This window comes from Poromitra crassiceps, assembly GCF_964638095.1.
Source record: "Poromitra crassiceps genome assembly, chromosome: 17".
Lineage (NCBI taxonomy): Eukaryota > Metazoa > Chordata > Actinopteri > Beryciformes > Melamphaidae > Poromitra > Poromitra crassiceps.
The window spans coordinates 3,596,088-3,623,932 of record NC_139635.1 but is presented as its reverse complement, the minus strand read 5'-3'; the positions used below and the strand labels follow the sequence as shown (position 1 = coordinate 3,623,932).

The 27,845-nt window shown below is 46.7% G+C and overlaps 1 protein-coding gene across 1 annotated transcript in view; it reads left to right on the top strand.

Moving 5' to 3' along the window:
* The window catches only part of dzank1 (double zinc ribbon and ankyrin repeat domains 1), a gene marked incomplete at both ends in the record, with an annotated part of 78,052 nt that extends 53,051 nt beyond the window's left edge, over nt 1-25,001 (top strand). The window contains 9 exons of the mRNA XM_083653691.1: nt 7,373-7,580; nt 8,697-8,800; nt 10,873-10,956; nt 12,910-13,021; nt 18,651-18,700; nt 19,674-19,766; nt 22,182-22,309; nt 23,761-23,835; nt 24,854-25,001. Coding sequence (XP_083509817.1) covers nt 7,373-7,580; nt 8,697-8,800; nt 10,873-10,956; nt 12,910-13,021; nt 18,651-18,700; nt 19,674-19,766; nt 22,182-22,309; nt 23,761-23,835; nt 24,854-25,001 — 1,002 coding nt within the window. The remainder of the gene's footprint in view (nt 1-7,372; nt 7,581-8,696; nt 8,801-10,872; nt 10,957-12,909; nt 13,022-18,650; nt 18,701-19,673; nt 19,767-22,181; nt 22,310-23,760; nt 23,836-24,853) is intronic.
* Nucleotides 25,002-27,845: the final 2,844 nt, after the last annotated feature.

The window sequence follows — 27,845 nt, the reverse complement described above, 5'->3', positions numbered from 1 at the left end:
TTGGCCGTGAGCTTTGGTCACCTGGACTGTGTCCGGATCCTCCTGGAAGCCGGGGCCGACCCTAACAGATACATACAACACGGCTCATACACCCCTCTCTACATCAGTGCTGTACACAACCACCTGGACTGCTTCCGCCTGCTGCTCCAGGCCGCTGGCGTTCTGACCCGTGATGTGGCTTCTTTCCTGCTGGAGGTGGTGCTGCATAACAGGTGCAACACGGCCTTCGTCCAGCTGCTGCTGGACCACGGTGCTGACCCAGCCCTGGTGACAAACAGAGCAGGCACAGCTGGATGTGAGGGCGGATCCTTAGGCTCTCAGGGTCTTTCTGGAGGCCAAGAGATGTCCTCACAGTCTGGCCCACGTGTGTCGGATCCGGATCCGTCAAGTGCTGGGCACACATCGGCTGAACCGAGTCCACTCCCTACCACTACCACAAGCGATGAAGGACTTTGTGCTCCACCAAAACTGACTTAAGGACTGTCAGTTAATTTATTTCATTTCCTACATTTAGTTCTTCAGTGACTGTGTTTCAAACAAATCCAGGACCAGAGATTATATACCATCATACACCACCTGGGCTGTAGGCAATTCTACTTCTATCATTGGAGAGCGATAATTGGAGTGTATCCGTGTGTGCTTGGTTCATCGTCTCTAGAGTCCTCACGCCAGAAATCCTGTTTATCTTAATATGACGTGAGGTTCAGTTAGCATTGCACAGGAACAGCCAGGAGAGATTAAATTTCAGAGCCTGTAATTTTTTACTTGATTAAACAAGTTGAATCAGTATTTCTTTCTTTCTTTTCTAAAGGCTTTAGATGTTTGTTTTTGTTGATCAAAGACTTTTTGATACATCTTTACATATTTACAATCAATTGGAAATGGGACCAATTAAAATCAAGTATTTATAAAAAATAAATAATTAGACCTATTTGACGATCGAATGTAGAAGACCGGTCATCTAACTCACCCTTTTGTCACCTAGCTAATTAACTAGTATTCTCTAAACCTACGAACACTTAAAGACTGCATTTTCTATTTCTTTTTGGACTCTACTTTTTAGATTTTCAACTCCCTTCCCTGATCTTAGGATAATTTAAAAATTACATTTCTATATCCTTTCTGTTGGACTCTTTTTACATTTTCAATTTTCTGTTCTCTTGTACATTTTATTTCCATATTAAACCATTCACAGAGTTTCATTATCGGAAACTCTGTGCATGGTTTAGCCCGGCATCTCTCGGCCTGTCTCGGAGGGGAGTCCCCAGATGGGGGTCCGCTGCTGTGGCCTGGTGGGTGGGCCCGTCCCCCGCGTGGCCTGCTCTCACGCTCTCGGTCACTATGCTGGTGGCTGGGGGCTGGGGGGGCGGGTCGCGTGGGGGCTGGGTCCGCCTGGGCCGCAGCAATTGGCCCCTAGCACAACGACCTCACAAGGTTCCTCCTCAGCCAAGTCACTGGGGCAATCCATGCGGCGATCCATATGGTGGAAAGGTTTTCTTGCGTTCACTGGGGGTGAGGGGGTGCCGCTGTGTCCCGGCCTGGCCTTCCCTCCCACGCCATATGTGGGCGGGGGCCGGGTCGGGGGGCATCGGTGCTCTTCATCACTGGTCGAGGGCTGCCGGTTGGTTTAGAACAGCTTAGGTAGGCGATAGATTAGCTACAGCCTAAGGCTGACCTGTTAGTGTTCAGGCTAAAATCAGACTAGAGCAGGGTAGGATAGGCCAGATTAGGCTGTAGATTAGCTAGATACTATGTCCCAGTTAGCTCTGGTTAATGCTTAGAGTAGTCAGTTGTCTGATCTTCTCCCCCCCCCCTCTCTTTCCCCCTTTCCCCGCTTCTTCCCTTCTTCCCCCTTCTTGTTCTCCTCTCTTTCCATGCTCTTTCCTCCCCCACATCCCACCGCCCCCCCCTCCCTTCTCCTGCTCTCTCCTCATTCTCCCCCCCCTCTGCTCCTTCTCCTCTTCTCCCCTATTTTCCTGAATCCCTGCCACTTCCTGCTCTCCCTTCTCTCACATTCCCCCTGCTCTCCTTCCCCTGCACCTCTACTCTCTGTCCTCCCCCCTCTCTCACATTCCCCCTGCTCTCCTTCCCCTGCACCCTCCCACCTCTCCTTCTCTGTTCTCTCCTCCTCCACATTTCCCATTTTCTCCCCACCCTCGCCCTAATCCGGGCCCGTATCCTACTCCCTCCCTCCACCCTAGACCCTACCTCTACTCTACCTCCCCTGTACCCTCCCATCTCTCCTTCTCTGTTCTCTCCTCCTCTCTGTCCTCTCCCCTCTCTCACATTCCCACTGCTCTCCTTCCCCTGCGCCCTCCCACCTCTCCTTCTCTGTTCTCTCCTCCTCTCTGCCCTCTCCTCCCTCTCACATTCCCCCTGCTCTCCCTCCCCTGCACCCTCTCCTTCTCTGTTCTCTCCTCCTCCACATTTCCCATTTCTCCCCACCCTCGCCCTAATCCGGGCCCGTATCCTACTCCCTCCCCTCCCCCAACCCTAGACCCTACCCCTACCCTGGCTCTCCCTCCCCTGCACCCTCATCTCTCTTCCCCTGTCCTCTCCTCCTCCACATTTCCTATTTCCCCCCCCTCTCCTCCCTCCCTCCCTCCACCCTAGACCCTACCTCTACTCTACCTCCCCTGTACCCTTCCACCTCTCCTTCTCTGTTTCTCTCCTCCTCTCTGTCCTCTCCCCTCTCTCACATTCCCACTGCTCTCCTTCCCCTGCGCCCTCCCACCTCTCCACATTTCCTATTTTCTCCCCACCTCCCCCCTCTCCTCCCTCTCCCTCCCTCCTCCACTCTCCTGCTTTCTTCAAATGTTCAAATGTTATCTTTATTCTGTATATTCTTGTTACTGTGTGTTAGCTAGAATCAGCTAGACATACTTTCTGTGAAGCCCTCTGAGACATGCTTGTGAATTAGGGCTATATAAATAAACTTGACTTGACTTGACTTGACTTGAGATAGAGAGGCACCAGGGTCAACTTGTGTCTTAATAACTTGTCACTTTGGCCTGAACATGTCTGGGTTGCTTATGGGGGAAGAGTGTGTGTACAGACAGTATGTGCAGGTGACATCTTAACTACCTTGACCAGTGGTGTTCAAACTTGTGTGTGTCTGAGGCACACCAAAGGGCAAGACAAAATCAAAAAAATACCTGTGCAAAATAGCCTCTATTTGTGTCTCCCCGTCATTATTTCTCTGTTATCCTTTAAATCATTTATTTAGGCTATAGAATCTGCCTATGAGTGCATACAAATAACTGATATAGTCCAATTCAAAATGAACTCGTGACTTTTTGTACATGTAGACTATTTGCAATAATAATGTATGGTTGTCACAACATCCCAAAGCACACCTGGACTTGCCTCAAGGCACACAAGTGCCTGACACTGATCATTCATTGACTGTTGTGTTTGGCAAACCGTATGCAAACGCTCACAAATTAAAATGAATTTGGATTCTCCTAAAGGGAAGTTTACAACGATTCCTATTATCTGACACATTATACCACTTGCACTGGTGTGACCAGTTATAGTTTTGGGTAGCACTGCCAAGAAAAATGATTGCAAAAAATGTGATGAAATGGTTTTGCAGTCTGGAGCCCCGCCAAAACACCATCATGAAAATGAAATTGGACAGTTTCTGCAAATAATACGGGTGGAAATGAAAACAATGGTTGACTAGTTATTACGGATTTCGGATTTACGCTAGCAACAATCTTGAGTGGATTTGGGCCTCGGCCTCTAACTCACTAATTACACTTCTCTGTAACTGTTGTAGTATTCTGTGCTGTGGGTGTGCGGGTGTGTGAGTGTGCGCACGCATGTGTGTTTGTGTGTGTGTGTGCGCGTGCGCGTGCATGTGTGCGTTTGTGTGTTTCTTTGCTAGTTTATAGAGCGATAAACCTCATGTGCCCCGCCCACTTGCCACCTTGAAGGGTATTGGTATTTCAGTGACCATGTAGGAACTGATGGATTGTCAAAGTCTCTGGTCATGAATTACATCATTAGTATGAAGCACCTACCTACCTAGTATGAGACAAGGACAAAGTCATGAGTTTACATCAGAGCCGTGTATATAGAAGAGTCACGACATCTCCATTCACTCCAATGGACCAGTTTTTTACTCTCAAGAGTTCCAGGAAGTAAGGTCCTGGATTAAGCAACACTATCGAGTTGCAGTAAAATGGACAGTTTGTGTTGTACTTTGAACTTTTTTTTTATTTTATTTTTTATTTTTTATTAAATTGTACATTATCAACTTTATTTTAGCATTCAAAAGTAGCGCGAGACCCTTCCTGGCTGTTCATTAGCTAATGAGTCACACATTTTGGTCCTCCGCTGACGCCACTCTCTCTCTAAATTGCTCTGGTTTACATCAAATGCAATGTCCACACTCTCTTAATCAGGCACGTGCAGAGGTGGGTGCTAGGGGTGCCCGAGCACCTGCCCGTTTTCCCCTGATGCCCAAAGTGCCATTTTTTTTCTCCTTTTTTTTTTTTTTTTTTTACAGTGAAGGCATGATGCCCAGCACCCTTCAAGAAGAACTTTTAACAATAAATAACAATTGGGCAATAAATAAAATGTCCGGACAGTTTACACATGCTGACCTTTCATACGGAAGTTAAAGGCCCATTCCGTCGGTTCTGGCGAGAAATAAATGTGCACAAAGTGTTTATTATTGGCAATGAGTGAATGCGCCTTGACGTAACTTAAAAATGGCGACCAGGGGCGTTTCTCTCCGACCAGCCGTTCAGAAGATACATGGAAAAACCGCAGTTTCGAAGTGGATAGCATATCCCGCCACAGCTAGAGGATGTGGCGTCTCGCGCGTTCACGAGCTTGTCTCTTGTCCTAGACGCTAACAGGAAATGGCTGAAGTAGCTTTTAACGTTACGTTCGTTGCTAGCTGCTAGCTAAAGGAAACAACAACACAGACTCCAGAAAAAGTCCAGACTAAATAAATAAATATTTATCTAATGAAGCCCGTCTGGCCAGACAGCAGCAATGTGACCGACATCGGGGGGAAACTAGAGTCAGGACTGTGTTTTCGGGTCATGAAGGAAACTTGCTGCTTGTAGCTACTGTAATGTGGTTTTGACCAGATAACGTTAGCTGCTTGCTAATGGATTTTCAAGATTCAAGATTTTTACTGTCACTCCGTAGTACAAGTATTTGACCACCTGGTCAGAAACTCTGCTAACATTACCGTCTTGTGTGAAGTAATGCAACCCTAACGTACCGTTATGCTTATGGTCATGGAACATTATTGTTTGACTGCATTTAGCTGCGGTGGTGCGTCTGCCTGAACGTTAGCTTGATGCTATACGCGGCTAACTAATAGATTTAGCTATATTTATAGAAATTACCACCAGCCCCACTAATAACGTTACTGTCTTGTGTTGATAATGAATCTAACAGTCGGAAATATGCCTACTTCCCGCAGCCAGCAGGCTCTGACTGCAGTTGGCTGCAGTGGGACTGCACATACTAGTAACGTTAGCTTGATGCTAATCGCGGCTAACTAATATGAATTTACATTTATAGAAATTACCACCAGCCCCACTAATAACGTTACCGTCTTGTGTGGATAATGAATTTAACAGTCGTAAATATGCCTAACGTTACTGTTATGCTTATGAAACATTGTTTGATTGTTCAGTTTGGTCAACTCCAGGCATTACACGGTACCGTACATACAGGGGGAGCAGGCTATTTCCTGGCTTGTACTAACATGAGTATCGACTTGCCCACAGCCAACGCAAGCCAAAACAGGACCAAACATGCCACAATAACGTCCCCTAATTCATCCAGAATCCTTCCTGGGCATCTCGAGGCTGATCTGACCGATAAATTGTCCAGGTTGCCATTTTCAAGTGACTTTTATGAGTTAACGTTACAAAGCAACGAACAGCTAACTAACGGCCACCGGCGTCAGTAATAGTGAGTATTGACGGATTGGGCCTTTAAGTAATCGTCTTTATTTATTTTTTCCCAGGATGGCAAAGGCATGACCCACCCTTCTCCGCATCTGATTGGCCTAGCGTCAAACGTTGTTGATCCAATCACATTCGCTTGGCTATTCCTATAAAATCCATATAAAAGGGAGCATGTTGCTCTGTTCTCTGTTTACATTTTTGTCCAACTTATGATGTCATAGTGATGTCATAAGACCACTGATGATGTCATCAGTGATGTTATAAGACTGACGATGTCATCAGTGATGTCATAATAGCATATTATCGTATGACATGACTGATGAAGTCATAGGCACTGATGTAAACTGAAGTGCAATAACATTTTGTGAGAAACACACATCCCGCGCTCGCATGCACGCAACACACACACACACACACACACACACACACACACACAATTCAATTAACTTTTGCTACGAACTGTAGGCTGTCATCAGTGATGCAAAGTGGAGCAATTGTGCACTGCACCTGCCAATGAACAAAGGCTCAACGGATGTTCTCATCCAGCACAACCCCTATTGTCATAAAACATTTGTTTTGCTGGCACGGCCTAAAAGGGTTAATATTATGTAATGTGGAATGAAATACATTGTACATGACCTCCTTTATGAATAGACATTGGAGAAAACAAATTGGATGCATTTGATTTGAGTATTTTGCATGAAATCCCATAAATCCCTATTTTTCTGGAATTTTGGCAATTAAGGGGTTAATATCTGAAAATGCTCAAGGGTACTCACCGGGCACCCTCCTATATTTTGAATAGGTACCCCCAAACTACAAGAATCAGCAGAGAAAAAAACTTTATCCGACGAAACGAGGTTCAACCCCATGGCTCCTGGACTATATAAGCTGGTGGACTCAGTGAGGCCATTTACACCTGGCATTAACATGCGTTTTCTGCCATCAGATTGCAATCAGATTGTATTTTATCACTTCAGCCTGATTCCATTTACACCTGGCACTAACATGCGTTTTCTGTGATCAGATTGCAATCAGATTGTGTTTTATCACTTGAAATGCCAGGTGTAAACACCCCCAAAACGCATTGAACACGGATTGCAATCTGATCAGCCAAACCACCTCCGGAGGTGGTCAGGGATGCATTGTGTACACATTGAACACAAGTGTAAATGTGTCCTCTCAATCTGGATACAGCAACTTTATGCGGATTGAGAGGACAACCATTTCTGCCATCAGATTGCAATCAGATTGCAATCATAACTCTGGCTTGTGGGCGACTATAGGAGTATAGTAGCACTTCATAAGGTGGCCAAGAGCGCCATCTATCGCAAAAGACAGGTGGACGTGAAAATACGTGAATGGCGGGGAATGAGTTAATGATTAGTGTTCTTATCCTGACAGTAGTAACGAGAATCCTACTGTATGACCAGGTTTCACACCGGCCTTCCCATGATGCCACCTGGCAGGCCGCCCCCTCCTGTGGCCCCTCCCCCAGCGTGGTGTTAGCCCCGCCCACAGCTGACAGGCAGACGCAGACGGTGGGACTGTTCTACCCATCGAGCACCGAGCTGCAGAGGAGAGAAAGCAGAGAGAGCAGAGAGAGGCGGCCACTGCTCACTGCTATCAGCCCAGGAAGAGGTACTGAGAAGTGCTACTACAGCAGTGACAACACAACACAACACCTAATGCTAGGCTATAGTCAAAAGAAATGCTATCAGTTAGTCAAAGTTAGCTTTGGCGATATTCCAATTTCTGGGTGCAGAGCAACTGAAAGCATCTTCTCCTGCTTTAGAGCTGCCCAGGGAACCGAGAAAAAGAGTGAAAGGCTTAGAGCTGAAACATTTAGCCAAAACCTTCAGTTCCTCAAATAGCCACTTGAGGCTGGATCCAAAAGCAAGTCGTTCCCCATAGACCCAGATGTTAAAATGCCAAACCTTAGAGCAGAAATCAACAAGTTTACAACATGGTTCAAAAAGCGATTTTGGTCTCTATAGCTTTCAACTTTCATGCAACTGTACGAGGGCACGGGGGGGGGGGGGGGTATATAATTCAGTTTAAATTTTATTACGGCTTAAAGTTATCCATAATTAAGGGCATTGAGTGACAGGTGGCTAGCCGTGCTGTCTGCTAAGCGTTACCCAGCGCGACACTCTCAAGCGAGCGGGTACCAAAAGGTGATGGTGGAAAAGCAACAGGTATACTACCAAAAGTAGAGTAGAGTAGAGTGGAGTAGAGGTGATACTATGCGGTTGAAATGCGCCATAACAGAATGCTATGATCGACATGTTGATGCTGCGCTGAGGTCTAAAAGTATGAGGATATTTCGTTTGAGTCTGTGTTTATTTCATTAATACATTTTATGCGTGCAGTTTCAGTAGGCTACTGTGATGGGGAATAAAGCCGGACTCGAAAATGTACTGCTGCTGATGTGCAGTGACCTGGAAGTGCAAAGCATAACCACCTGTCGTCATCATCATCATCATCATCATAAATACATAAATAAAAAAACTCACAAGATATATAAACAAATCATTAGCCCCAAAGGGACACTAGATGGCTTTGATTCTTATGTGCCATTGGTAGTGTCTCAATGACTGCTCTAAAAACACCTGCTCCTTGGTGTCCTTGGCCTTAGTATCATGTTTACGCCACCATAAAAAGTTCATTTGAACTTTGAAAAGTCACGAGAAATTATACATAACTAATATTTAATGATCATAATTAGACTGAAATAGAGTCTGTGTCGTCCCTCAGGATACTGGAGGAAGCAGCTGGATCATGTGTGCGCTCACCTGAGGAGCTACGCCCAGAACCACGCCCCCTTCAGGGCCCTGCTCGCAGAGCCGCGCCTGGGACAGGTAAAACACGGTGCTGTCGACCTCAGAGCGTGGTGGCCGCGGCACCCATAAACCTCACCATGTTCCTCCTGTCTCTACAGACACCAGCCCACCTCACCATGTTCCTCCTGTCTCTACAGACACCAGCCCACCTCACCATGTTCCTCCTGTCTCTACAGACACCAGCCCACCTCACCATGTTCCTCCTGTCTCTACAGACACCAGCCCACCTCACCATGTCCCTCCTGTCTCCACAGACACCCATCCACCTCACCATGTTCCTCCTGTCCTGTCTCTACAGACACCCGCCCACCTCACCATGTTCCTCCTGTCCTGTCTCCACAGACACCCATCCACCTCACCATGTTCCTCCTGTCCCCACAGACACCCATCCACCTCACCATGTTCCTCCTGTCCTGTCTCCACAGACACCAGCCCACCTCACCATGTTCCTCCTGTCCTGTCTCCACAGATACCAGCCCACCTCACCATGTTCCTCCTGTCCTGTTTCCACAGACACCAGCCCACCTCACCATGTTCCTCCTGTCCTGTCTCCACAGACACCAGCCCACCTCACCATGTTCCTCCTGTCTCCACAGACACCCGCCCACCTCACCATGTTCCTCCTGTCTCTACAGACACCAGCCCACCTCACCATGTTCCTCCTGTCTCTACAGACACCAGCCCACCTCACCATGTCCCTCCTGTCTCCACAGACACCCATCCACCTCACCATGTTCCTCCTGTCCTGTCTCTACAGACACCCGCCCACCTCACCATGTTCCTCCTGTCCTGTCTCCACAGACACCCATCCACCTCACCATGTTCCTCCTGTCCTGTCTCCACAGACACCAGCCCACCTCACCATGTTCCTCCTGTCCTGTCTCCACAGATACCAGCCCACCTCACCATGTTCCTCCTGTCCTGTTTCCACAGACACCAGCCCACCTCACCATGTTCCTCCTGTCCTGTCTCCACAGACACCAGCCCACCTCACCATGTTCCTCCTGTCTCCACAGACACCCGCCCACCTCACCATGTTCCTCCTGTCTCTACAGACACCCATCCACCTCACCATGTTCCTCCTGTCCTGTCTCCACAGACACCCACCCACCTCACCATGTTCCTCCTGTCCTGTTTCCACAGACACCAGCCCACCTCACCATGTTCCTCCTGTCCTGTTTCCACAGACACCAGCCCACCTCACCATGTTCCTCCTGTCTCTACAGACACCCGCCCACCTCACCATGTTCCTCCTGTCTCTACAGACACCCGCCCACCTCACCATGTTCCTCCTGTCTCTACAGACACCCATCCACCTCACCATGTTCCTCCTGTCTCCACAGACACCCGCCCACCTCACCATGTTCCTCCTGTCTCCACAGACACCCATCCACCTCACCATGTTCCTCCTGTCTCCACAGACACCCGCCCACTTCACCATGTTCCTCCTGTCCCCACAGACACCCATCCATCTCACCATGTTCCTCCTGTCTCTACAGACACCCGCCCACCTCACCATATTCCTCCTGTCCTGTCTCCACAGACACCCATCCACCTCACCATGTTCCTCCTGTCCTGTCTCTACAGACACCCATCCACCTCACCATGTTCCTCCTGTCTCCACAGACACCCATCTACCTCACCATGTTCCTCCTGTCCTGTCTCCACAGACACCAGCCCACCTCACCATGTTCCTCCTGTCTCTACAGACACCCGCCCACCTCACCATGTTCCTCCTGTCCTGTCTCCACAGACACCCGCCCACCTCACCATGTTCCTCCTGTCCTGTCCCCACAGACACCCGCCCACCTCACCATGTTCCTCCTGTCCTGTCTCCACAGACACCCATCCATCTCACCATGTTCCTCCTGTCTCCACAGACACCAGCCCACCTCACCATGTTCCTCCTGTCCTGTCTCTACAGACACCCGCCCACCTCACCATGTTCCTCCTGTCCTGTCTCTACAGACACCCGCCCACCTCACCATGTTCCTCCTGTCTCCACAGACACCAGCCCACCTCACCATGTTCCTCCTGTCTCTACAGACACCCGCCCACCTCACCATGTTCCTCCTGTCCTGTCTCCACAGATGGTCTCAGCCGTGATCCAGGAGGACAAGCAGGAAGTCAGTCTGACGATCAGCTTCCTGTTGGCCGGACGGGAGAAAGCACAGGTCCGCCTGGAAACTCTGCTGTCAGTTACTGATGTGCGGGCTTTAATGATCCATTCCATTTAAACTCGGGGCTGGGGTTTTCATGGTTCAAAGATCAGGAACTGTGATGTCACCTGCCCTCAGATTTTCTCTGCCATCACCAGCCCCAACCTAAAAAAATCCAAAATCTGCCCTTCAACAGTAGTTAAAGTGATACTGTTTATTAGCACTTCTGTCTTATTTGTGTCTCATTAAATCAGTTGTACACGCAGGACTGTCTAACTTCTATCTGTGGACATGTTGATATAGTGTCTGTTTGCGCACAATACAGCGAAATGTGTTGTTATGAACTGTTATTGCTAACAATGGCTAGCCTGACTGGTTTCCAGACTGTTTAAATGGAACGCCGACAACTCGGGTGTGACGTCACCCAACTGTGATATTCCTTGTTCCCAATGCAAATGGAATGGACTATTATACTCGCAGTCTGCTTTATTGTGGAATAGCAACAAAAGAAGCAAGCCTTCATTAAAGACATGTCTGCTCACTCCACACTGTCTGTCAGCTGATCAACACACAGCGTCTCTGTGTCAGCTTGATGCAGACTGCCTCTTTCACATTCAATATTTGTTGCGTTTTTATGTAAAATATCCCATTTTTATTGCTGCTGAAATGACACAATTTGACACAAACGCTGCTCTAGTCTAGATTTCTCTTCTAGTCCACCCTGCAGCTTTAAGTCACTCTGACACAAACGCTGCTCTAGTCTAGATTTCTCTTCTAGTCCACCCTGCAGCTTTAAGTCATTCTTAAGGTGCATTCACACCGAGATATTTATTTTTCGCTCTGTCGCTCAAGTCAACCCTTTCGCTCTGTTTAAATCGCTCATCAACAGGCACACGAAATGACGGACATGTGGGGGATATAACGTTACGCAATGTCATGCTGTTTGTCCACTACGAGCCACCGTCATTGTTTACAAGCTAAAGCCTATCAGCGTGCTCCTAATGCGAGCTGCATACCGGTAGTACAGACTTCACTTCATGTCAGCTGTCAGCCTGTCAATGCGGTTTGTTGCCACACAATAAACCAGCGGTTTGTTCCAAGCCAGAGTGATCCTTGACTCGCTCTCACACGGCAGCCAATCAGCATTGAACAGCGAGCGACTGATGCCAGCGTATTTTCGCTCGAGTTGGAATATTTAATCTTGAGCGACGAGCGTATTTTCTCCCTATCGCTTTGTCTCTGCCGCTCGGACGCCCAGCGATTATTCTCCCAGGCGAATATACGCTCAATCGCTCGTTTGCATTGACTTTGTATGTAAACTCGACGCCAGCGACAAACTTTAATAGGTTGGTGTGAACGCAGCTTTAGCATCTTTGCTATCTGGCACGGTGGCGCAGCGCTGTCGCCACTGTCGAGTTTGCATGTTCTCTCCAGGTTCACATTGATTTCTTCCCACCATCAAAGACATACGTTATGGGTAATGGGCTAGCAATCCCTTCCCGTAAAAACCCACTTGCTACAGAAACCGCAACAACAACATTTTGTTCCAGCGAGAATCAAAGTCAAAGTCGGACAGAAAAACCCGTCTTTATTATCACACGACAACCCAACACACACATGCGGCCAGCCACACACACGCACCGATGTTGTATGGAGGAACCCCAGGGGAGCACGGGGAGAACATGCAAACTCCACACAGAAAGGCCCTTTTGACGAGATGGCACTGAGGACATGGGGGGGGGGGGCACACACCCACCCACAGCATCCCAGGTGGGAATCGAACCCAGGATCTTCTACAGTAGCTGTGAGGTGACAGCGCTACCACTGCGCCACCATGGCCCTGGGTGCATGGAGGCCGTTGCGGTTGCGGCCCTAAGCTCCATTTAGGAGTCTACAGAGAATAAGAACATCTTAGCTATCCTGAGCTTATCGGCTGTGTGGAAGGTAACAGCTGGTGTTTGTTCCCAGGAGAGCGGTGAAGTCAGCGGTGATGTCGATGGTGGAGGCAGCGGCGCCCAGCTGGCCAGCCAGGCCGGCGGCCTCAGCAGCATCACAGAACGATCTGTGACCACCAGTCTGGGTAAGAACTTCCGTGAGATGGGTTTTTAAAACGGCATTTTATATTGAAAACAGTCTCCGTCCACACGAGTGTTTTAGAGATTACTTTACTTTACTTTATTTGTTTATTTGGTCAGTGCACATTAATGAACAGTTACCTATACAGAGTTATCTATATGATAACAGTAAATATGTCGGATTTAGCTAAGAGCTAATTTGCATCCGTAGTCCTCAAGACATAAAAACATACAAGATAAAAACAACATCAAAACAGAATACAATAGAGATGACAAAAGACCTAGAATGACCGCAACGCAGATTTATGCCGCCGCCATTAGTTCATTCTTAAGTCCAAATCGGCATTTGAGGCAAATTGGAAGAAATTCCATCAAGCCGTTCTTGAGATATCACTTTAACGAACTTGGGAATGCCATTCGTGAGGTCACAGTGACCTTGACCTTTGACCACGAAAATCTAATCAGTTCATCCTTGAGTCCAAGTCGATGTTTGAGGCAACTTTGATGAAACTCTGTCAATGCATTCCTGAGATATTGTGTTAACAAGCTTGAAAATGGCGTTCGAGAGGTCACAGTGACCTTGGCCTTTGACCACCAAAATCTAATCAGTTCATGCTTGAGTCCAAGTCAATGTTTGAGGCAAATTTGATGAAATTCCGTCAAGGCATTCCTGAGATATCGCGTTAACAGGCTTGAAAATGGCGTTCGAGAGGTCACAGTGACCTTGGCCTTTGACCTTTGACCACCAAAATCGAATCAGTTCATCCTTGAGTCCAAGTCGATATTTGAGGCAAATTTGATGAAATTCCATCAAGGCATTCCTGAGATATCGCGTTAACAAGCTGGAAAATGGCGTTGGAGAGGTCACAGTGACCTTGACCTTTGACCTTTAACCACCAAAATCTAATCAGATCATCCTTGAGTCGAAGTCGATGTTTGAGGCAAATTTGATGAAATTCTGTCAAGGCGTTCCTCAGATATCGCGTTAACGAACATCGGACGGACATACGGACGGACGGACGTCCCGGATCCATAATGCCTCCGGCCTGGCTATCACCGGCGGAGGCATAATTAAGTGCAAATAGTTATGGTTGGTTATGGTTGCAGTGTTGGTTTATTTTGAGCCATTCCTTGAGGTTTATTTTGAAGGTTGGATATATGGGGCATTCCCTTATTGCAACCTTATTGTAGGTATTATTGTATTGTAATCCTCATTGTAACCTCCGTCCATACTAACACGCCTGAAAATGCATATCACATGACCATTCACGTACACTGGGCATGTGCATGCGAGTGTAAACAGGAAGTAAGACCAGAGATTTCTTTGCTTGGACCGACAGCAAGGTGGAATTGTTACTGAAAGTCACACATGAGCATAATGTGGCCAAGGCAGCGGAAGACATCTATAGATTGGGAGTCATTGCAAAGCAAATATGGTGACTTTAGAGTGATACAGGGAGCATGGGTGTCTGCGTCATCATTTTCAAAAGTCTCAATTTCCGCCCGTCCAGACTAAAGCGCAGTCCTGGAGTTTTCCAACTACAACGGGGCAGTATTGGGGGTAACTCATTACAAAAGTAACATATTACATGTAATATATTACTTTTAGCAGTAACTCAGTAATATAACTTATTACCAATAGGATTTCAGTAATATTATACCAGTTACTTTGTCAAGTAATACAAGTTACAAATTGAGTTACTTTTTTTTGTAATTTATTTTATTTTATTTTATTTAACCTTTATTTATACAGGTGAATCACCTTGAGACCTAGATCTCATTTTCAAGTGCGACCTGTTCAAGCAGCATCCAGACAGAAAGTTACAGTAACAAAAGTTGACAGACAATATGACAACAGTATACAGTACCAGTACAGACAATAAATAAAATAACCAAAAGGCTAACAGAGACACATTAGACAAAAAAGGGGGGATGTTAAAAAGGAGATGAATCAAAGCATATATTTAAATAAAGATACAATCATTTACTTTACAATCATAAACATCGCATGGATGCAACTGGGACGTATCCTCAGTGATGTACCCTGGGGTCATAGGATGTTTCGGGTCTCGCAACATCTTACACCCTCGCCCAGGTGACCCAGCCGGTGCTGGCCAAGCCCCAACTTACGTCCCAGTAGCTACCCGCCCCCCCCTCCTGTAGTCTACAATGATCTCCTTGGTTTTGGAGACGTTCAGAGAGAGGTGGTTGTCCTGGCACCATTGTTCCAGGGCCCCCACCTCCTCTCTGTAGGCCGTCTCGTCGCCCCCCGAGATCAGCCCCACGACTGCTGTGTCGTCTGCAAACTTCACGATGGTGTTCGAAGTTTGAGTCGCCACGCAGTCGTGGGTGTAGAGGTCGTACCAGAAGGGGCTGGAGACGCACCCCGGGGGCGCTCCTATGCTGATGGTCAGTGGTGAGGAGGTGAGGTTGCCCACCCTCACCACCTGGCGGCGGTCTGTCAGGAAATCCAGGATTCAGTCACACATTGCTGTGTTTAGTCCCAGGTCCTTGAGCTTGCGTACCAGCCTGGAGGGTACTATGGTGTTGAATGCTGAGCTGTAGTCCACGAACAGCATTCTTACATAGGTGTCCTTCCCCTCCAGGTGGGACAGGGCGGTGTGGAGCACGTGTGCTACTGCGTCCGCTGTGCTCCTGTTGGGGCGGTATGCGAATTGTAGCGGGTCGTGGTCCGGGGGGAGTGTGGGGCGGATCTTTGATATGACCAGCTTTTCAAAGCACTTGCTGGCTATTGGCGTGAGGGCTATTCATTGAGGCTGGTCACTTTCTGCTGCTTGGGAATGGGGATGATTGTCGCTGCTTTGAAGCAGGAGGGAACTCGTTGGAGGGAGAGAGACTGGTTGAAAATGTCTGTGAATACGCCTGCCAGCTGGTGGGCGCAGGCCTTGAGGACCCGCCCGGGGATGCCGTCCGGGCCGGCCGCCTTGCGTGGGTTGATACGCAGGAACGACCGGCACACCTCATCCTCAGTGATGGTGAGAGGGCGGTCTGGGTCTGTGGGGGGTGGGAGGTGGGGGGGGTTGGTGGTTAGGTGGGAATGGGAGGGGTGCTGAGGGGTGGGGTGGAGGAGGGGGGAGAGGTGGCGGAGAGGTGGTTGGGGGGAGGAGGGCAGTGGGGGGGGGGAGGAGGGGTGGGGGGGGGGGCGGAGAGGGGGAGGGGTGATGGGGGGGAGGTGGCAGGGGGGGAGGAGAGGAGGGGAGGGGTGATGGGGGTGGTGGGGGGGAGGAGATAGGGGGGGGGGTGATGGGGGGGAGGAGAGGAGGAGAGGGGTGGGAGAGGAGGGGAGGCGCTCTGGCAGAGGGGTCGAACCTAGCGTAGAACACGTTGAGTTCGTCCGGTAGGGTGGGTGACGTGCTGGGGTTCTGTCGTTTCGATCAGGCTAAAAGCGGTAATTGAGTTTCTTTTTTTTATCATTTTGTAAGCACATTTTCTATGACTGGTAGCACCATTTTGTAACATTGTAATGTCGAATGTATGTATATATGTTTTTTCTTTTCTTTTCTTTTTTCCTGTTCTTGTTTTGTTTTCTTTATGTTCTGAAAAAGTAAAAAAAAACAAAAAAAACATGACATCTCAGGAATGCCTTGATGGAATTGCTTCAAATTTGGCTCAAAGGTCCACTTGGGCTCAAGGATGAACTGATTACATTTTGGTGGTCAAATGTCAAAGTTCAAGGTCACTGTGACCTCACAAACGCCATTTTCATGCTCGTTAACTCATTGAGTGCCAGCCACTTTTGGAGAACGGACGCTCCCAGTGCCAGAGTTTCAGAGCGTTTTCAGTGATTTCTCGAGGCCCACAGAATATTGTGTGATATTACTATGTAAACAGCGAACACGCACAAAGAACGATGAGACTCTCTTCTATCATCTGCAAAAAAAAGTTTATTGATCCCATTTTCCGTTCTTTAGTTATGAGCCGGAGAAGATAGCTTGATTTAACCAAAAACAGCCATTTTTTTCTAGAAGCTGAGATAATGAGCCTTTTGTGAAATTAAACATTTCAAGCACATCACTGACTCTGAAGCTAATATTTTCTAATGTAGTCACACCTCAAAAATAATTTCCTTCAATAAAACAGTGAAGGCCAGGGAATTTTGTTTGGCAGAATAATATTTTTTAGCTGCAACCAGCAGCGCTGGCCCCTGCGTGCGCTGCTGGTTGCAGCTTCTTGCTGGTCTTGATTTGCTGCTGGTGGGCATCGGATATTCTGGCTTGCATTTGCCAATCCTGTCCTGCTGTCTGGGTCTGTCAGTGTTGTGTGCTGCTCTGCGTGCCCTCCCCCCCCCCCCCCCCCCCCCCCCCCCGCCTCAACTGCAAACCCCTCGTAGTGGGAGTGTCTCTGGTGGATTTCTGCTGCGTTTGCTGTGCACAGTGAAGGGTGCGGCCGGTGCGCTACATCCAGCTTTTTTACAGCGTTCCGCGTGTGTTTGTCACCGGCTCCCATGCTTCCAGTTGAGAATAATAACAACTCCACGGCTGATCATGCGGATGGGCTGTCGCAACGGACACGGAGGGGCTCAATTGTGACAGCAGTTTGGCTGTTGCAGGCACAGCTAACGTTATGCTTCATGCATATCGATGCATACGGATGCGATGTGATTTCCGTTTCCCCAACGACTTCTTCTTTGTTTTTTCCTCGCCTTTCTGTAATCTGGAGAGCACTGTCGCCACCTAAGGGTTCTGTAAAATAGGTTAGACACATTCAATAGCTCCCATATTGTAAGAGGCGATGTAAGAGGCTTAGATCCACGTCCCACCGTCAAAAAACGCAATTGACGACTTTAGTCGTCATTGGCACTGAACGTTACTAAATCAATTGATGACTAAAGTCGTCATTGGCACTCAATGAGTTAACAGGTTATCTCAGGAACGCCTTGATGGCATTTCTTCAGATTTGGATCAAACCTCCACTTGGACTCAAGGATGAGCTGATTAGATTTTGGTGGTCAAAGTTCAAGGTCACTGTAACCTCCCAACCGTGGGTGGTTTTGGGGTAGAGGTACGACCAGCCGTGTGGTTGAGGTACTCCCAAACATTGCCTAAATTGCCATAAGGCTGAATGGCCACACCACTGCACTGTGGGCTTCGATATTTGTGCTTGTATGAGTCTGGACAGACATGGATGCAGACGGCTCACTTGTTGGCGGAGGCATACATCCGCAATGCGGTATTTCTAGTTTTAATCTCCATTTTAGAGGTTAGCAAAAGTGGCGGCTAGGCGTAAACATAGCACAAGTTATGCATTTTAAAACAAAACATATTTAGTGTGGATGTAGCCTTATAGACTCTGAGGCCGATACTGAAGCTGGCAGGAGTTGATAGTTTGTACTGATATTCAGTATCAACCAGCCTGCATCAGATCCATCACAGACCGGAGCAGATTAGTTTAATAATATGATGATATCACACCAGATATCAGTCAAACCCCAGTAAGAACATAATCTGCGAATCACAATCATTCAGTCAGTCAGTCAGTCAGTCAGTCAATCAATCAATCAATCAATCAATCAAGCAATCAATCAATCAATCAATCACATGCCTGTCTTATGGAGCACCAGCTTCAATGAGCATCCCTCATCCTGTCTCTCAGGTTTCTGCTTTATTTTGACAGGAAGTGAGCGCTCCGGACGATGCAGGAAGCCCTCTACACCCAAACCTCCCGTGAGTAACGCCATCTGCAGACAGAAAGTCACAAAGCAAAAGTGTGATTACAAAAAGCCCTGTCAACTAAAAAATAACAAAAATCAATCAATGTTACTAGTTAATTTAATGGTTTACAGTTTTAGATGTCATCATATCAACCATCTCAGATTCTTTTTTAAGAAAAGTATGAACCCGGTCTGGGAACCCATCTTCTATCGGTCTGACGATGAGTACACTCTGGGAGAAACGGCCAAATTGGAAGACTTCCTCTTCCGTGCGCCGGTTATTATCTACCGTCCGATTAGCAACTTGAGACATCAGAAAGGAGTTGAGAGATAACGTCTACCATAGGCCAAGTTTGAACTTCATCATATCCCGACTAATATGCCTAAATTACCATAGAAACCATACTCTTACAAACTGCAAAACCAGAAACCAGTAGCCTACAATTTCAATAAATGCAATCATTCTATAGGAATTCAGAACACAGAATTTAAATTCAGTCAGCTGCTGGAATAATTGTCATCACTTCCAATAAAAATAAGGGTCGGATTTAACATAATTCCAGGCACAGCACAAAAGCAATTACAAGTGAGAATTGTACCAACAGCTCATACACAGGTGTCAGAGGGAGGGATGAAGACCTACACAGAGAGGTTATTATGCACACGTTTGATCTGCTGAGCCTAAATCAGGGCTATGCACATATTGGCTCATGTCAGCCAATCCAGACAAGAGTGTGCGAGCGTGCATTTTGCTTTGTGTATATTTAGGTATGGTCTGCATAGTAGGGATCCTGAAATCCCGTGGGACCATTGGATCAGCACTCACACACACACACACACACACACACACACACACACACACACACACACACACACACACACACACACACACACACACACACACACACACACACACACACAGTATATAGTATATAATAGTTGGTGGCCTGCTTTGTGTCTGGTTCTCTCCCTGTTTGTCACTAAAGCCTGTCCCTGTCCAGCCGACAGACGGCCGGTTGCTGGAGGAGCTGGGTCCGGGACGAGGCCAGGTCCGCCTGGTACAGCAGCTCCTGGACCAGGTATCCACCTGCTGGGTTTGTTTGTTTCACCCTACTGAGAGTGCCAGACGGTTGGGGTTCAGCTTGGCAATCGGGTCACAGAACTGTGGACTATAAACTGACTTTCACATCCTTCCTGTGACTGTTGAAACTTGTTGTCCAATGTAGAAAACCCCACGACGCCTGGACGCCCTGGTAGATGAAAACAATTGCTAACGGTTATTGGTTATTATAGATTAAACTTTATTGATCGCTGTTGGGAAATTGGGTTGTTACATTTAATATTTTATTTTAATTTTTTATATCCAATAAAGACACACAAGAACAAAAAAACAAAAACAAACAAGCTCAGTCACAGGAAAGGAAAAGAAAGAAAAAGCATACACATATCAACATTCTGACATCATAATGAGGTGCTACCAGCCGCTATAAGGTGCTTATGTGCTTCTAAGAGACGTTATATATAAGAAGTCAATGGGAAATCAGCTGAGTGAGTTACCCGTCACCCCTAACTTCGTCTAAGTAGGCCATAAATGGGTCCCAGATGGTAGAAAACTGTGAATTGGTCCTCAGGAACCCGAGTCTTGTATACGTATAACTGAAACCATGTCCGTCAGCCATAGCTGAAAAGAAGGTGGGGAGGGGGACTTCCACTCCTTTAGGATGAGTCTCTTGGCGAAGGTCGTCCCCTGTGTCAGAGACTGCTGCACAGCCGTGGGAAGGAACAGAGAAGATTCCAATCAGCTGAAGATGGCAAGTTCCGCCTCCGGCTGAAGGGTTACTTTATAGGCCTTGGGGTACCAATCAAATATTTTGGACCAAAATGTAGGTAATAAAAGGAAAAACCAAAAAGCATGGGACAATGTACCCTCTAACACTTGACACCTATCACAAATTGGTGAGACCGAGGGGTAGATCTTGTGCAACTTAGCCCATGGCACACCAATCGAACATTCTCCAACAAACACGAATGAACACGAACACACCTAGATGTTCGTTTGGTGTGCCATAGCTGTCTGTCCTTGTCTGTTCGTGTTCGGCGATGTTCGGTGATGTTCGCCCGGATTCAACATAGATCGTCATCCGGCCAGTGACGACAACATCTGAAGTTGGTCCAATGATGGTTCCCGGGCGCTGGAAAGAAATAGCGACCACTGCTCCTGGCCTGCCCCCCGGAGGAAAGGACAAGCCTGGATGGGTCAAATGCAGAGGACATATTTCACCGGCCACCGTCAGCATGAGTGTGTGTTGTGGCCGCATGCATGTGTTGTAGTGTGTTCGTGTGACAATAAAAGACGGGCTTCCGTCTGAAATCGTTAAAAAAAAAAACATGTTCAATCCGTGCTTGTTCGGTGTTCGCGGTTGTCTGGTCAGTTCACCATGTTTTCAGTCGCGTATCCATGGAAACGGAGCTCGCGCACACGCTCTGGATCTTGATCTTGATCCAATGATTGGACCTTCTTCTTCTTTGGTGTTTTACGGCAGTTGGCATAGTTATTGTTGCATTACCGCCACCATTTGGATGAAATTAGAACAACTGTTGTGCTGAATATGTTTGGTCGGTGTGCCATGCTTTCAAACAATCTCCAACATCTGCCAACATTCACAGACAATTGTCTGTTTGTGTTTGTTGGAGAATGTTTGATTGGTGTGCCATGGGTTTAGACTTCAAATAATGAAGATGGTAAGTGACTTTAAATTGGATCAGCTGGTGTCTGCTGTTGATTGAGCAGGAAATTGAATAATAATATTGAGAAATATATTAACATATTAAAGGCCCCCTCCAGTCAGTGTTTCTACCTCTTTAACAGTTAATCTTCTTTTTCAAAGGTCAGATTCTGTGCTACATTATTTGCGTAAGAAGCTACACCCAGGAAAACAGCGTAGTTCTCAACAACCGTGCAACAGATTTCAAAACAAGTGGCCCCATTGAAATCAGTGTGACTCGTACATGTTAACGCTAGTGTTTCAGTCACGTCAGTGGCAGTTTGAGCACGAAGTAGCTTAGTACAGCAACAGGCAGCGGGCGTGGCTAACTTAGCTAACACCAAGCTAGCTCGTTAGCATTCTAGCTTGTCATGATTCAGAATTGAATTGACATACCTATGACTACAGTTCCACTAATAGTCATAACATACATTTCTGAACTTGTGCACAAAATTAAGTTATTTGCCCAAAAATATAATAGTACCTAAAATAACAGGCAGGGACTGCAGCTTCGGTAACAGAACAAACAAAATGAATGACATTTGTACAATATGAAAATACAAATTTAAAACTGACATAAGTCGGATATGTGAACAAAATGAATTCACAGTATATTACAGAATGTAACAATTATTATCATTGGAGTTAAGCTAAACTTTAACAGCTTGTATTTTAATAGTGCTGGCTTTGATTTGGTGACTAACCTGTTCTCCTTCTCACGGCCTGCAGGGGGCGGACCCGGCGTGCCGGAGCAGCGATGGCCGCCCCGCCCTGCTGGTCGCGGTAGTGAATGGTCACCATGATGTCCTTCCTGTTCTAGTGCAGCGGGGCGCTGACGTCAACCAGCAGTCCGGACCGTAAGTTCACAAAACACCGGTGATGGCTGGACTCGAGTAAGCCATATCTTTTCCCCTAGTTTGGCAGTGGCATGACTCACCCTACTCTACTACCTCTCTGATTGGCTTACCCTGATATTCTACCCTAACCATAACCAATGCTTCATATTCATACACAGTAAACTTGACTGGAAGAAAAACTCTGATTCTGTGCTTAAAAAAGCACAGTCACGTCTTTTCCACCTAAGAAAGCTTAGATCCTTTGACATCAGCAGGTCACTCCTAAATGTCTTTTACCAGGGTATTCTTGCTAGTGTCCTCTTTTACGCTGTGCTCTGCTGGGGGGGCAGCATCACGGCTATAGACAAAAGCAGGATAAATAAAACCATCAAGAAGGCTGGATCAGTGGTTGGCCTTCCTCTTGACTCCCTGGAGACTATTATTGCCAGGCGAATAAGGACTAAACTAAATTCCATTCTCTCTTGTGTAGACCATCCCCTCTATAATATATTCCACGCTCTGCGAAGTTCGTTTAGCAACAGATTTCGTATGCCTCCTTGCTCTACTGAGCGATATAGAAAGTCCTTTGTGCCTGCTGCGGTTAAATTCTTTAACGAGCACTGTTAGTTCTGTTCATGAGGCTTCTTACTCTGTCATTTGTGTGTGTAACCTTGTATTGTATGTTTTTGTTATTTGTTTGTGTTAATTGTATTCGCTCTGGTGGCAAAACATGTTTCCCTTTGGGGATTAAGTAAATAAACCATACCATACCATACCATGCCTTAACCCAACCCTTCCTTCGCCATCCAAGATGCCACTGCCATCCTAGGATTCTCCCCCACCCCCCTCACTAAGAGTTGGACTGGAGGCACTGAACACTGCCCGCAAGCATCATCAAGTTAAAACTGAGTAACTTGTGAAAGATTTTCTTATAACTTGCAATTTCATTTATAGGCCAGACATTCGTCTCAAAATACCATGTTAGACGCAGTCTGGTATACAGAAATAACAGACTGCTGAATGTAGTGTTTGACCAATCAGAATCAAGAACAAGGCTGTGTAATAAAGAGAAATAACTGCTGCCTCTTGCAATAATTCATAAAGCGATTTTACTTTTTCCAATTAATTGTGCAGTATATAAAACTACCAGCACTAATATTATGACTACTACTAGTGAAGACAATAACGACAATATGATATTAACAGATAGTTTGCTGTATCAATTGGCAGTTTGGTCTGTTCTGCTCCTCTCCTGTGGGATTCCCAAGGGTTCTATCCTCGGGCCTCTTCTGTTTTCCTTATTTGCATCCATTTGGCTGTATATTCTCAGTAGCTTTGGTTGAATCTCTTGTTATTTCTTTGCAGACGATACTCAGTTGTATTTATCTGTCAGTCTGGGCTCTCTCGGAGACGGTTTGTCTGTCTGTGTGAAGGACGTCTCTCCATGTTGTCCTCCTGTCCGTCTCTTACAGGATGAACACCTCCCCTTTGCATGAAGCTGCAGCGCTGGGTAGCCAAGGCCTGCAGAGCGCCCAGGTGCTGCTGGGGTAAATACACACCAATATACACACTCGCTATACAACTCATTATTTCAGGTCTGCCTAGGCAATTTTATAATACTAGGCATCTCGCACACTATGCGCCTCTCCCTCAGTCTCTCTGCCTCTCCTCTCACTCAGTCTCTCTCGTGTGTGTGTGTCACTAATGACATCATCAGTGATGTCACAATGCCTATGTATGACATAACTGATGTAGCTCGGCTGCTGCGTGGCCTCGCTTGCCCTATTGGTGCGCGCGGGTGTGTGTGTGTTGCTCACTTGCATCAGTGATGTCACCAATGCCTCCTTGTGTGTGGCTGTTTGCCCCATTATGATATTGATGATGACACCATCAGAGTGTGTGTGTGTGCCCCCCTATGACATCACTGATCGGTCTTGTCACAATGCCTCCTTGTGTGTGTGTGACATCACTGACCAGTCTTGTCACAATGCCTCACAAAGGTTCAGTACCCTGGCCCAGTGTACTTCTATTTTCACATTTTTATACTGAATTTTGGTTAAAGTATCTGTCTTAACCTGTTGCCACAGAATTTGTAAAGAAAATTTGAAAAGATAATAGGTGATCTTGATGTGCACAGTGCACATCTGATCATTGAATGGAAATCATTTCAATTGGGGAAAATGTCAGTTTGACCAAGATGGGCCTATGAATTACTTGGGATATTGTTTTTCATTCTGGAAATAAGTTGGAATCCACAATCTTTCCACGTAGCCCTGCAAGCTGCTCAAGTACACCAAGGTTGGGAATCACTGCTTTAACCTGTTTATACACTAGACTTTATACACTTGATTGATTTATTGATCAGGGGCAATAGTTTCTCAAGCCTTGTGTGTATGTATGTATATATACCGTATATATATATATATATATATATAGATATAGATATGTATAACTGTGCAAAGGAGCATACAGCTTGTATCTTCTCCCGGCTGACCTGAACGCAGCATGCTCTCACTTGCAATTGTCATCATCACGTCATCACACCTCATTTCCTTTGTGTTTCAGCCTTGGCGCCAGCCTGCGGAGGAAGAACGGCAGCAGCCAGACGGCGGTCGACCTGGCCATGAGCTCCGGCTGTGCTCCCATGGTTTCTCTGCTGGCGGCCTGGAGTGGGCGGGGCTTACTGGGCAAACCCAAACTGGACACTTTCTGATGCTGGACAAACCTAGTGTCCTCTAGAGAGAGAGTGGCGTCAGCGGAGGACCAAAATGCGAGACTCATTAGCCAATGAACAGCCAGGAATGGGTCTCGCGCTACTTTTGCATGCTAAAATAAAGCTGATAATGTACAATTTGATTCAAGGGGGAAAAAACCATTTCAGAGTACAACACAAACTGTCTATTTTGCTGCAACTCGACAGTGCTGCTTAATCCAGGACCTTACTTCCTGGAACTCTTGAGAGTAAAAAACTGGTCCATTGGAGTGAATGGAGATGTCGGAACTCTTCCTCCCTCTCACATTCCCCCTGCTCTCCCTCCCCTGCACCCTCCCACCTCTCCTTCTCTGTTCTCTCCTCCTCTCTGTCCTCTCCCCTCTCTCACATTGCCCCTGCTCTCCTTCCCCTGCACCCTCCCACCTCTCCTTCTCTGTTCTCTCCTCCTCTCTGTCCTCTCCTCCCTCTCACATTCCCCCTGCTCTCCCTCCCCTGCATCCTCCCACGTCTCCTTCTCTGTTCTCTCCTCCTCCACATTTCCCATTTCTCCCCACCCTCGCCCTAATCCGGGCCGGTATCCTACTCCCTCCCCTCCCCCAACCCTAGACCCTACCTCTACCCTGGCTCTCCCTCCCCTGCACCCTCATCTCTCCTCCTCTGTTCTCTCCTCCTCCACATTTCCTATTTTCTCCCCACCTCCCCCCTCTCCTCCCTCACATCCCCCCGCTCTCCCTCCCTCCTCCACTCTCCTGCTTTCTCCTCTTCCCGGTGTTTCTTCCTCTTCCCCCCTTCCCCCACTACTCAAAAGCATGGCACCCACTCTATCCCCTCCAATATTTCGCCACTATTTAAAGCATGGCACCCATGCTCTTAGTATTTCGCCACTATTCAAAGCATGGCACCCACTCTTCCCTAAAGCAAGGCACCCATAAGCTCTATATGTGAACATGTGCTTATTTGGCAAAAGGACTCACTACTAAAGGCTTGCAGCCAATTAAATTAGGCATAGTTTGGTTGCTAAGAAATTGACATATGTCCGTTTGCAAGATGTGCGTCTATATTTCTCATTCTCTCCCCACCTCCTCCCTCCCCCTGCTCTCTTCTCCCCCACACCCCCCCCCTTCCCCTCTCCTGCTCTCTCCTCTTGCTCCTTCCCCACCTCCTATACCCTCCAACATCTCCCATTCCCTCCCCACTCCATCAATCTCTCACATTCCCCCTGCTCTTCCCCCTTCTCCTGCTCTCTCCTCTGCTCTCTTCATTTCTATATCTTCTATATTATCAATTGTTCAAATGTTATCTTTATTCTGTATATTCTTGTTACTGTTGTGTCAGCTAGAATCAGCTAGACATACTTTCTGTGAAGCCCTCTGAGACATGAATAAACTTGACTTGACTTCTATTATACTGATGATGCAGTAAATGCTGGATGTTAAGAACTTACCAAATTGTGACAATGTCTAAATGAGATGTCTATATCTATTAAAACCTATTGATTCACAAATTGTTATGTTTATAGCCCCTTATCGTACAAGCATGTCTCAAAGGTTTTTACATATAGCATCACAGTCATACTACATCATGTGTATCTACACACAACATAGGTTACATACCATGAATTAGGAGCTGGTTTGGTTATTAAAGAGATACTGCACACTTTTTCTGCTGAAAATCAATATATATGGGAATTTAGTAGTGTTGTTGATGAATGCAGGTCAGAATCCTGACATTTTGTGTAAATCTGAGGAATTCTTCATGTTTTATCAGTCACTAAACTGCTCAAAGCTCCAGTACTAGATTCGAATTTCCCCCTTCTTTCTATTGGCTAAAATGATTGGTTATGTGACATTAGCAGTTTATGTCACCCCCCCCATCTCCCTCAACAACACCCCTCCCACCATAAATTGCTGCTGGCTGGATGGATGGTGATCAAACGTCTGCTGTTTTCTCAGCTGGGAGGGACATGTTGGGACTTCTTATTAACATGTTCTCAGCTGGGAGGGACAACATGTTGGGACTTCTTATTAACATGTTCTCAGCTGAGACATGTTGGGACTTCTTATTAACATGTTAACTCATTTTCTGCCAAAGACGTACTCGGACGTACTTTTTACAATGGCGTTCTGTGCCAAGGACGTACTCGGACGTACTTTCATGTTTTGCTTGTTTACATTAGATCAGACCCTTTCCCAGCCTGTGACATTGTTTCAAGTCAAACTGATGAACGGAAGCGCTAAATCACGTTTAGTATTTATAGTATAGTCACCCATTTAGCAGTAAACAGAGTCCGTTAGTGAGTGACGATCATGAGCGGCCATTTGTGCATTGAGCAGCTGCCTGTGATTCCTGTGTGCGTGTGTGTGAGACTCGAGAGAGAGAGCGAGAGAGAGAGAGAGAGAGAGAGAGAGAGAGAGAGAGAGAGAGAGAGAGAGAGAGAGAGAGAGAGAGAGAGAGAGAGAGAGAGAGAGAGAGAGAGAGCATAAGGGTTCATTTGGTCCGTCCAGTCTTGGACTATCTGGTAAATAAGTTCCAGGAAGTAAAAGTCAGTAAAAACTTTTTTTTTTTTTTTTTTTGGGGGGAAAACAAATACTGTATATGTCTGATGTGTCACTGAGGCAAAAAATAAAAGGCTCAAAAGAGAGTTCTGCTTGAAACGGTGTCGTTCACTAAAAACCTATTTTTCTCCTATTTCTGTTACAAAGGAGGGCATTTTCAGTGAAAACAAGCTAACTTCCACTGCTTGTAACTAAACAAGGAAACATGGTCGAGTTTCAGTTTTTTACAAGGGGTAAGAAGAGAGTCTCTGCTTTATTGTGAGATATGTTGTGTAATTTTATTCCTAGC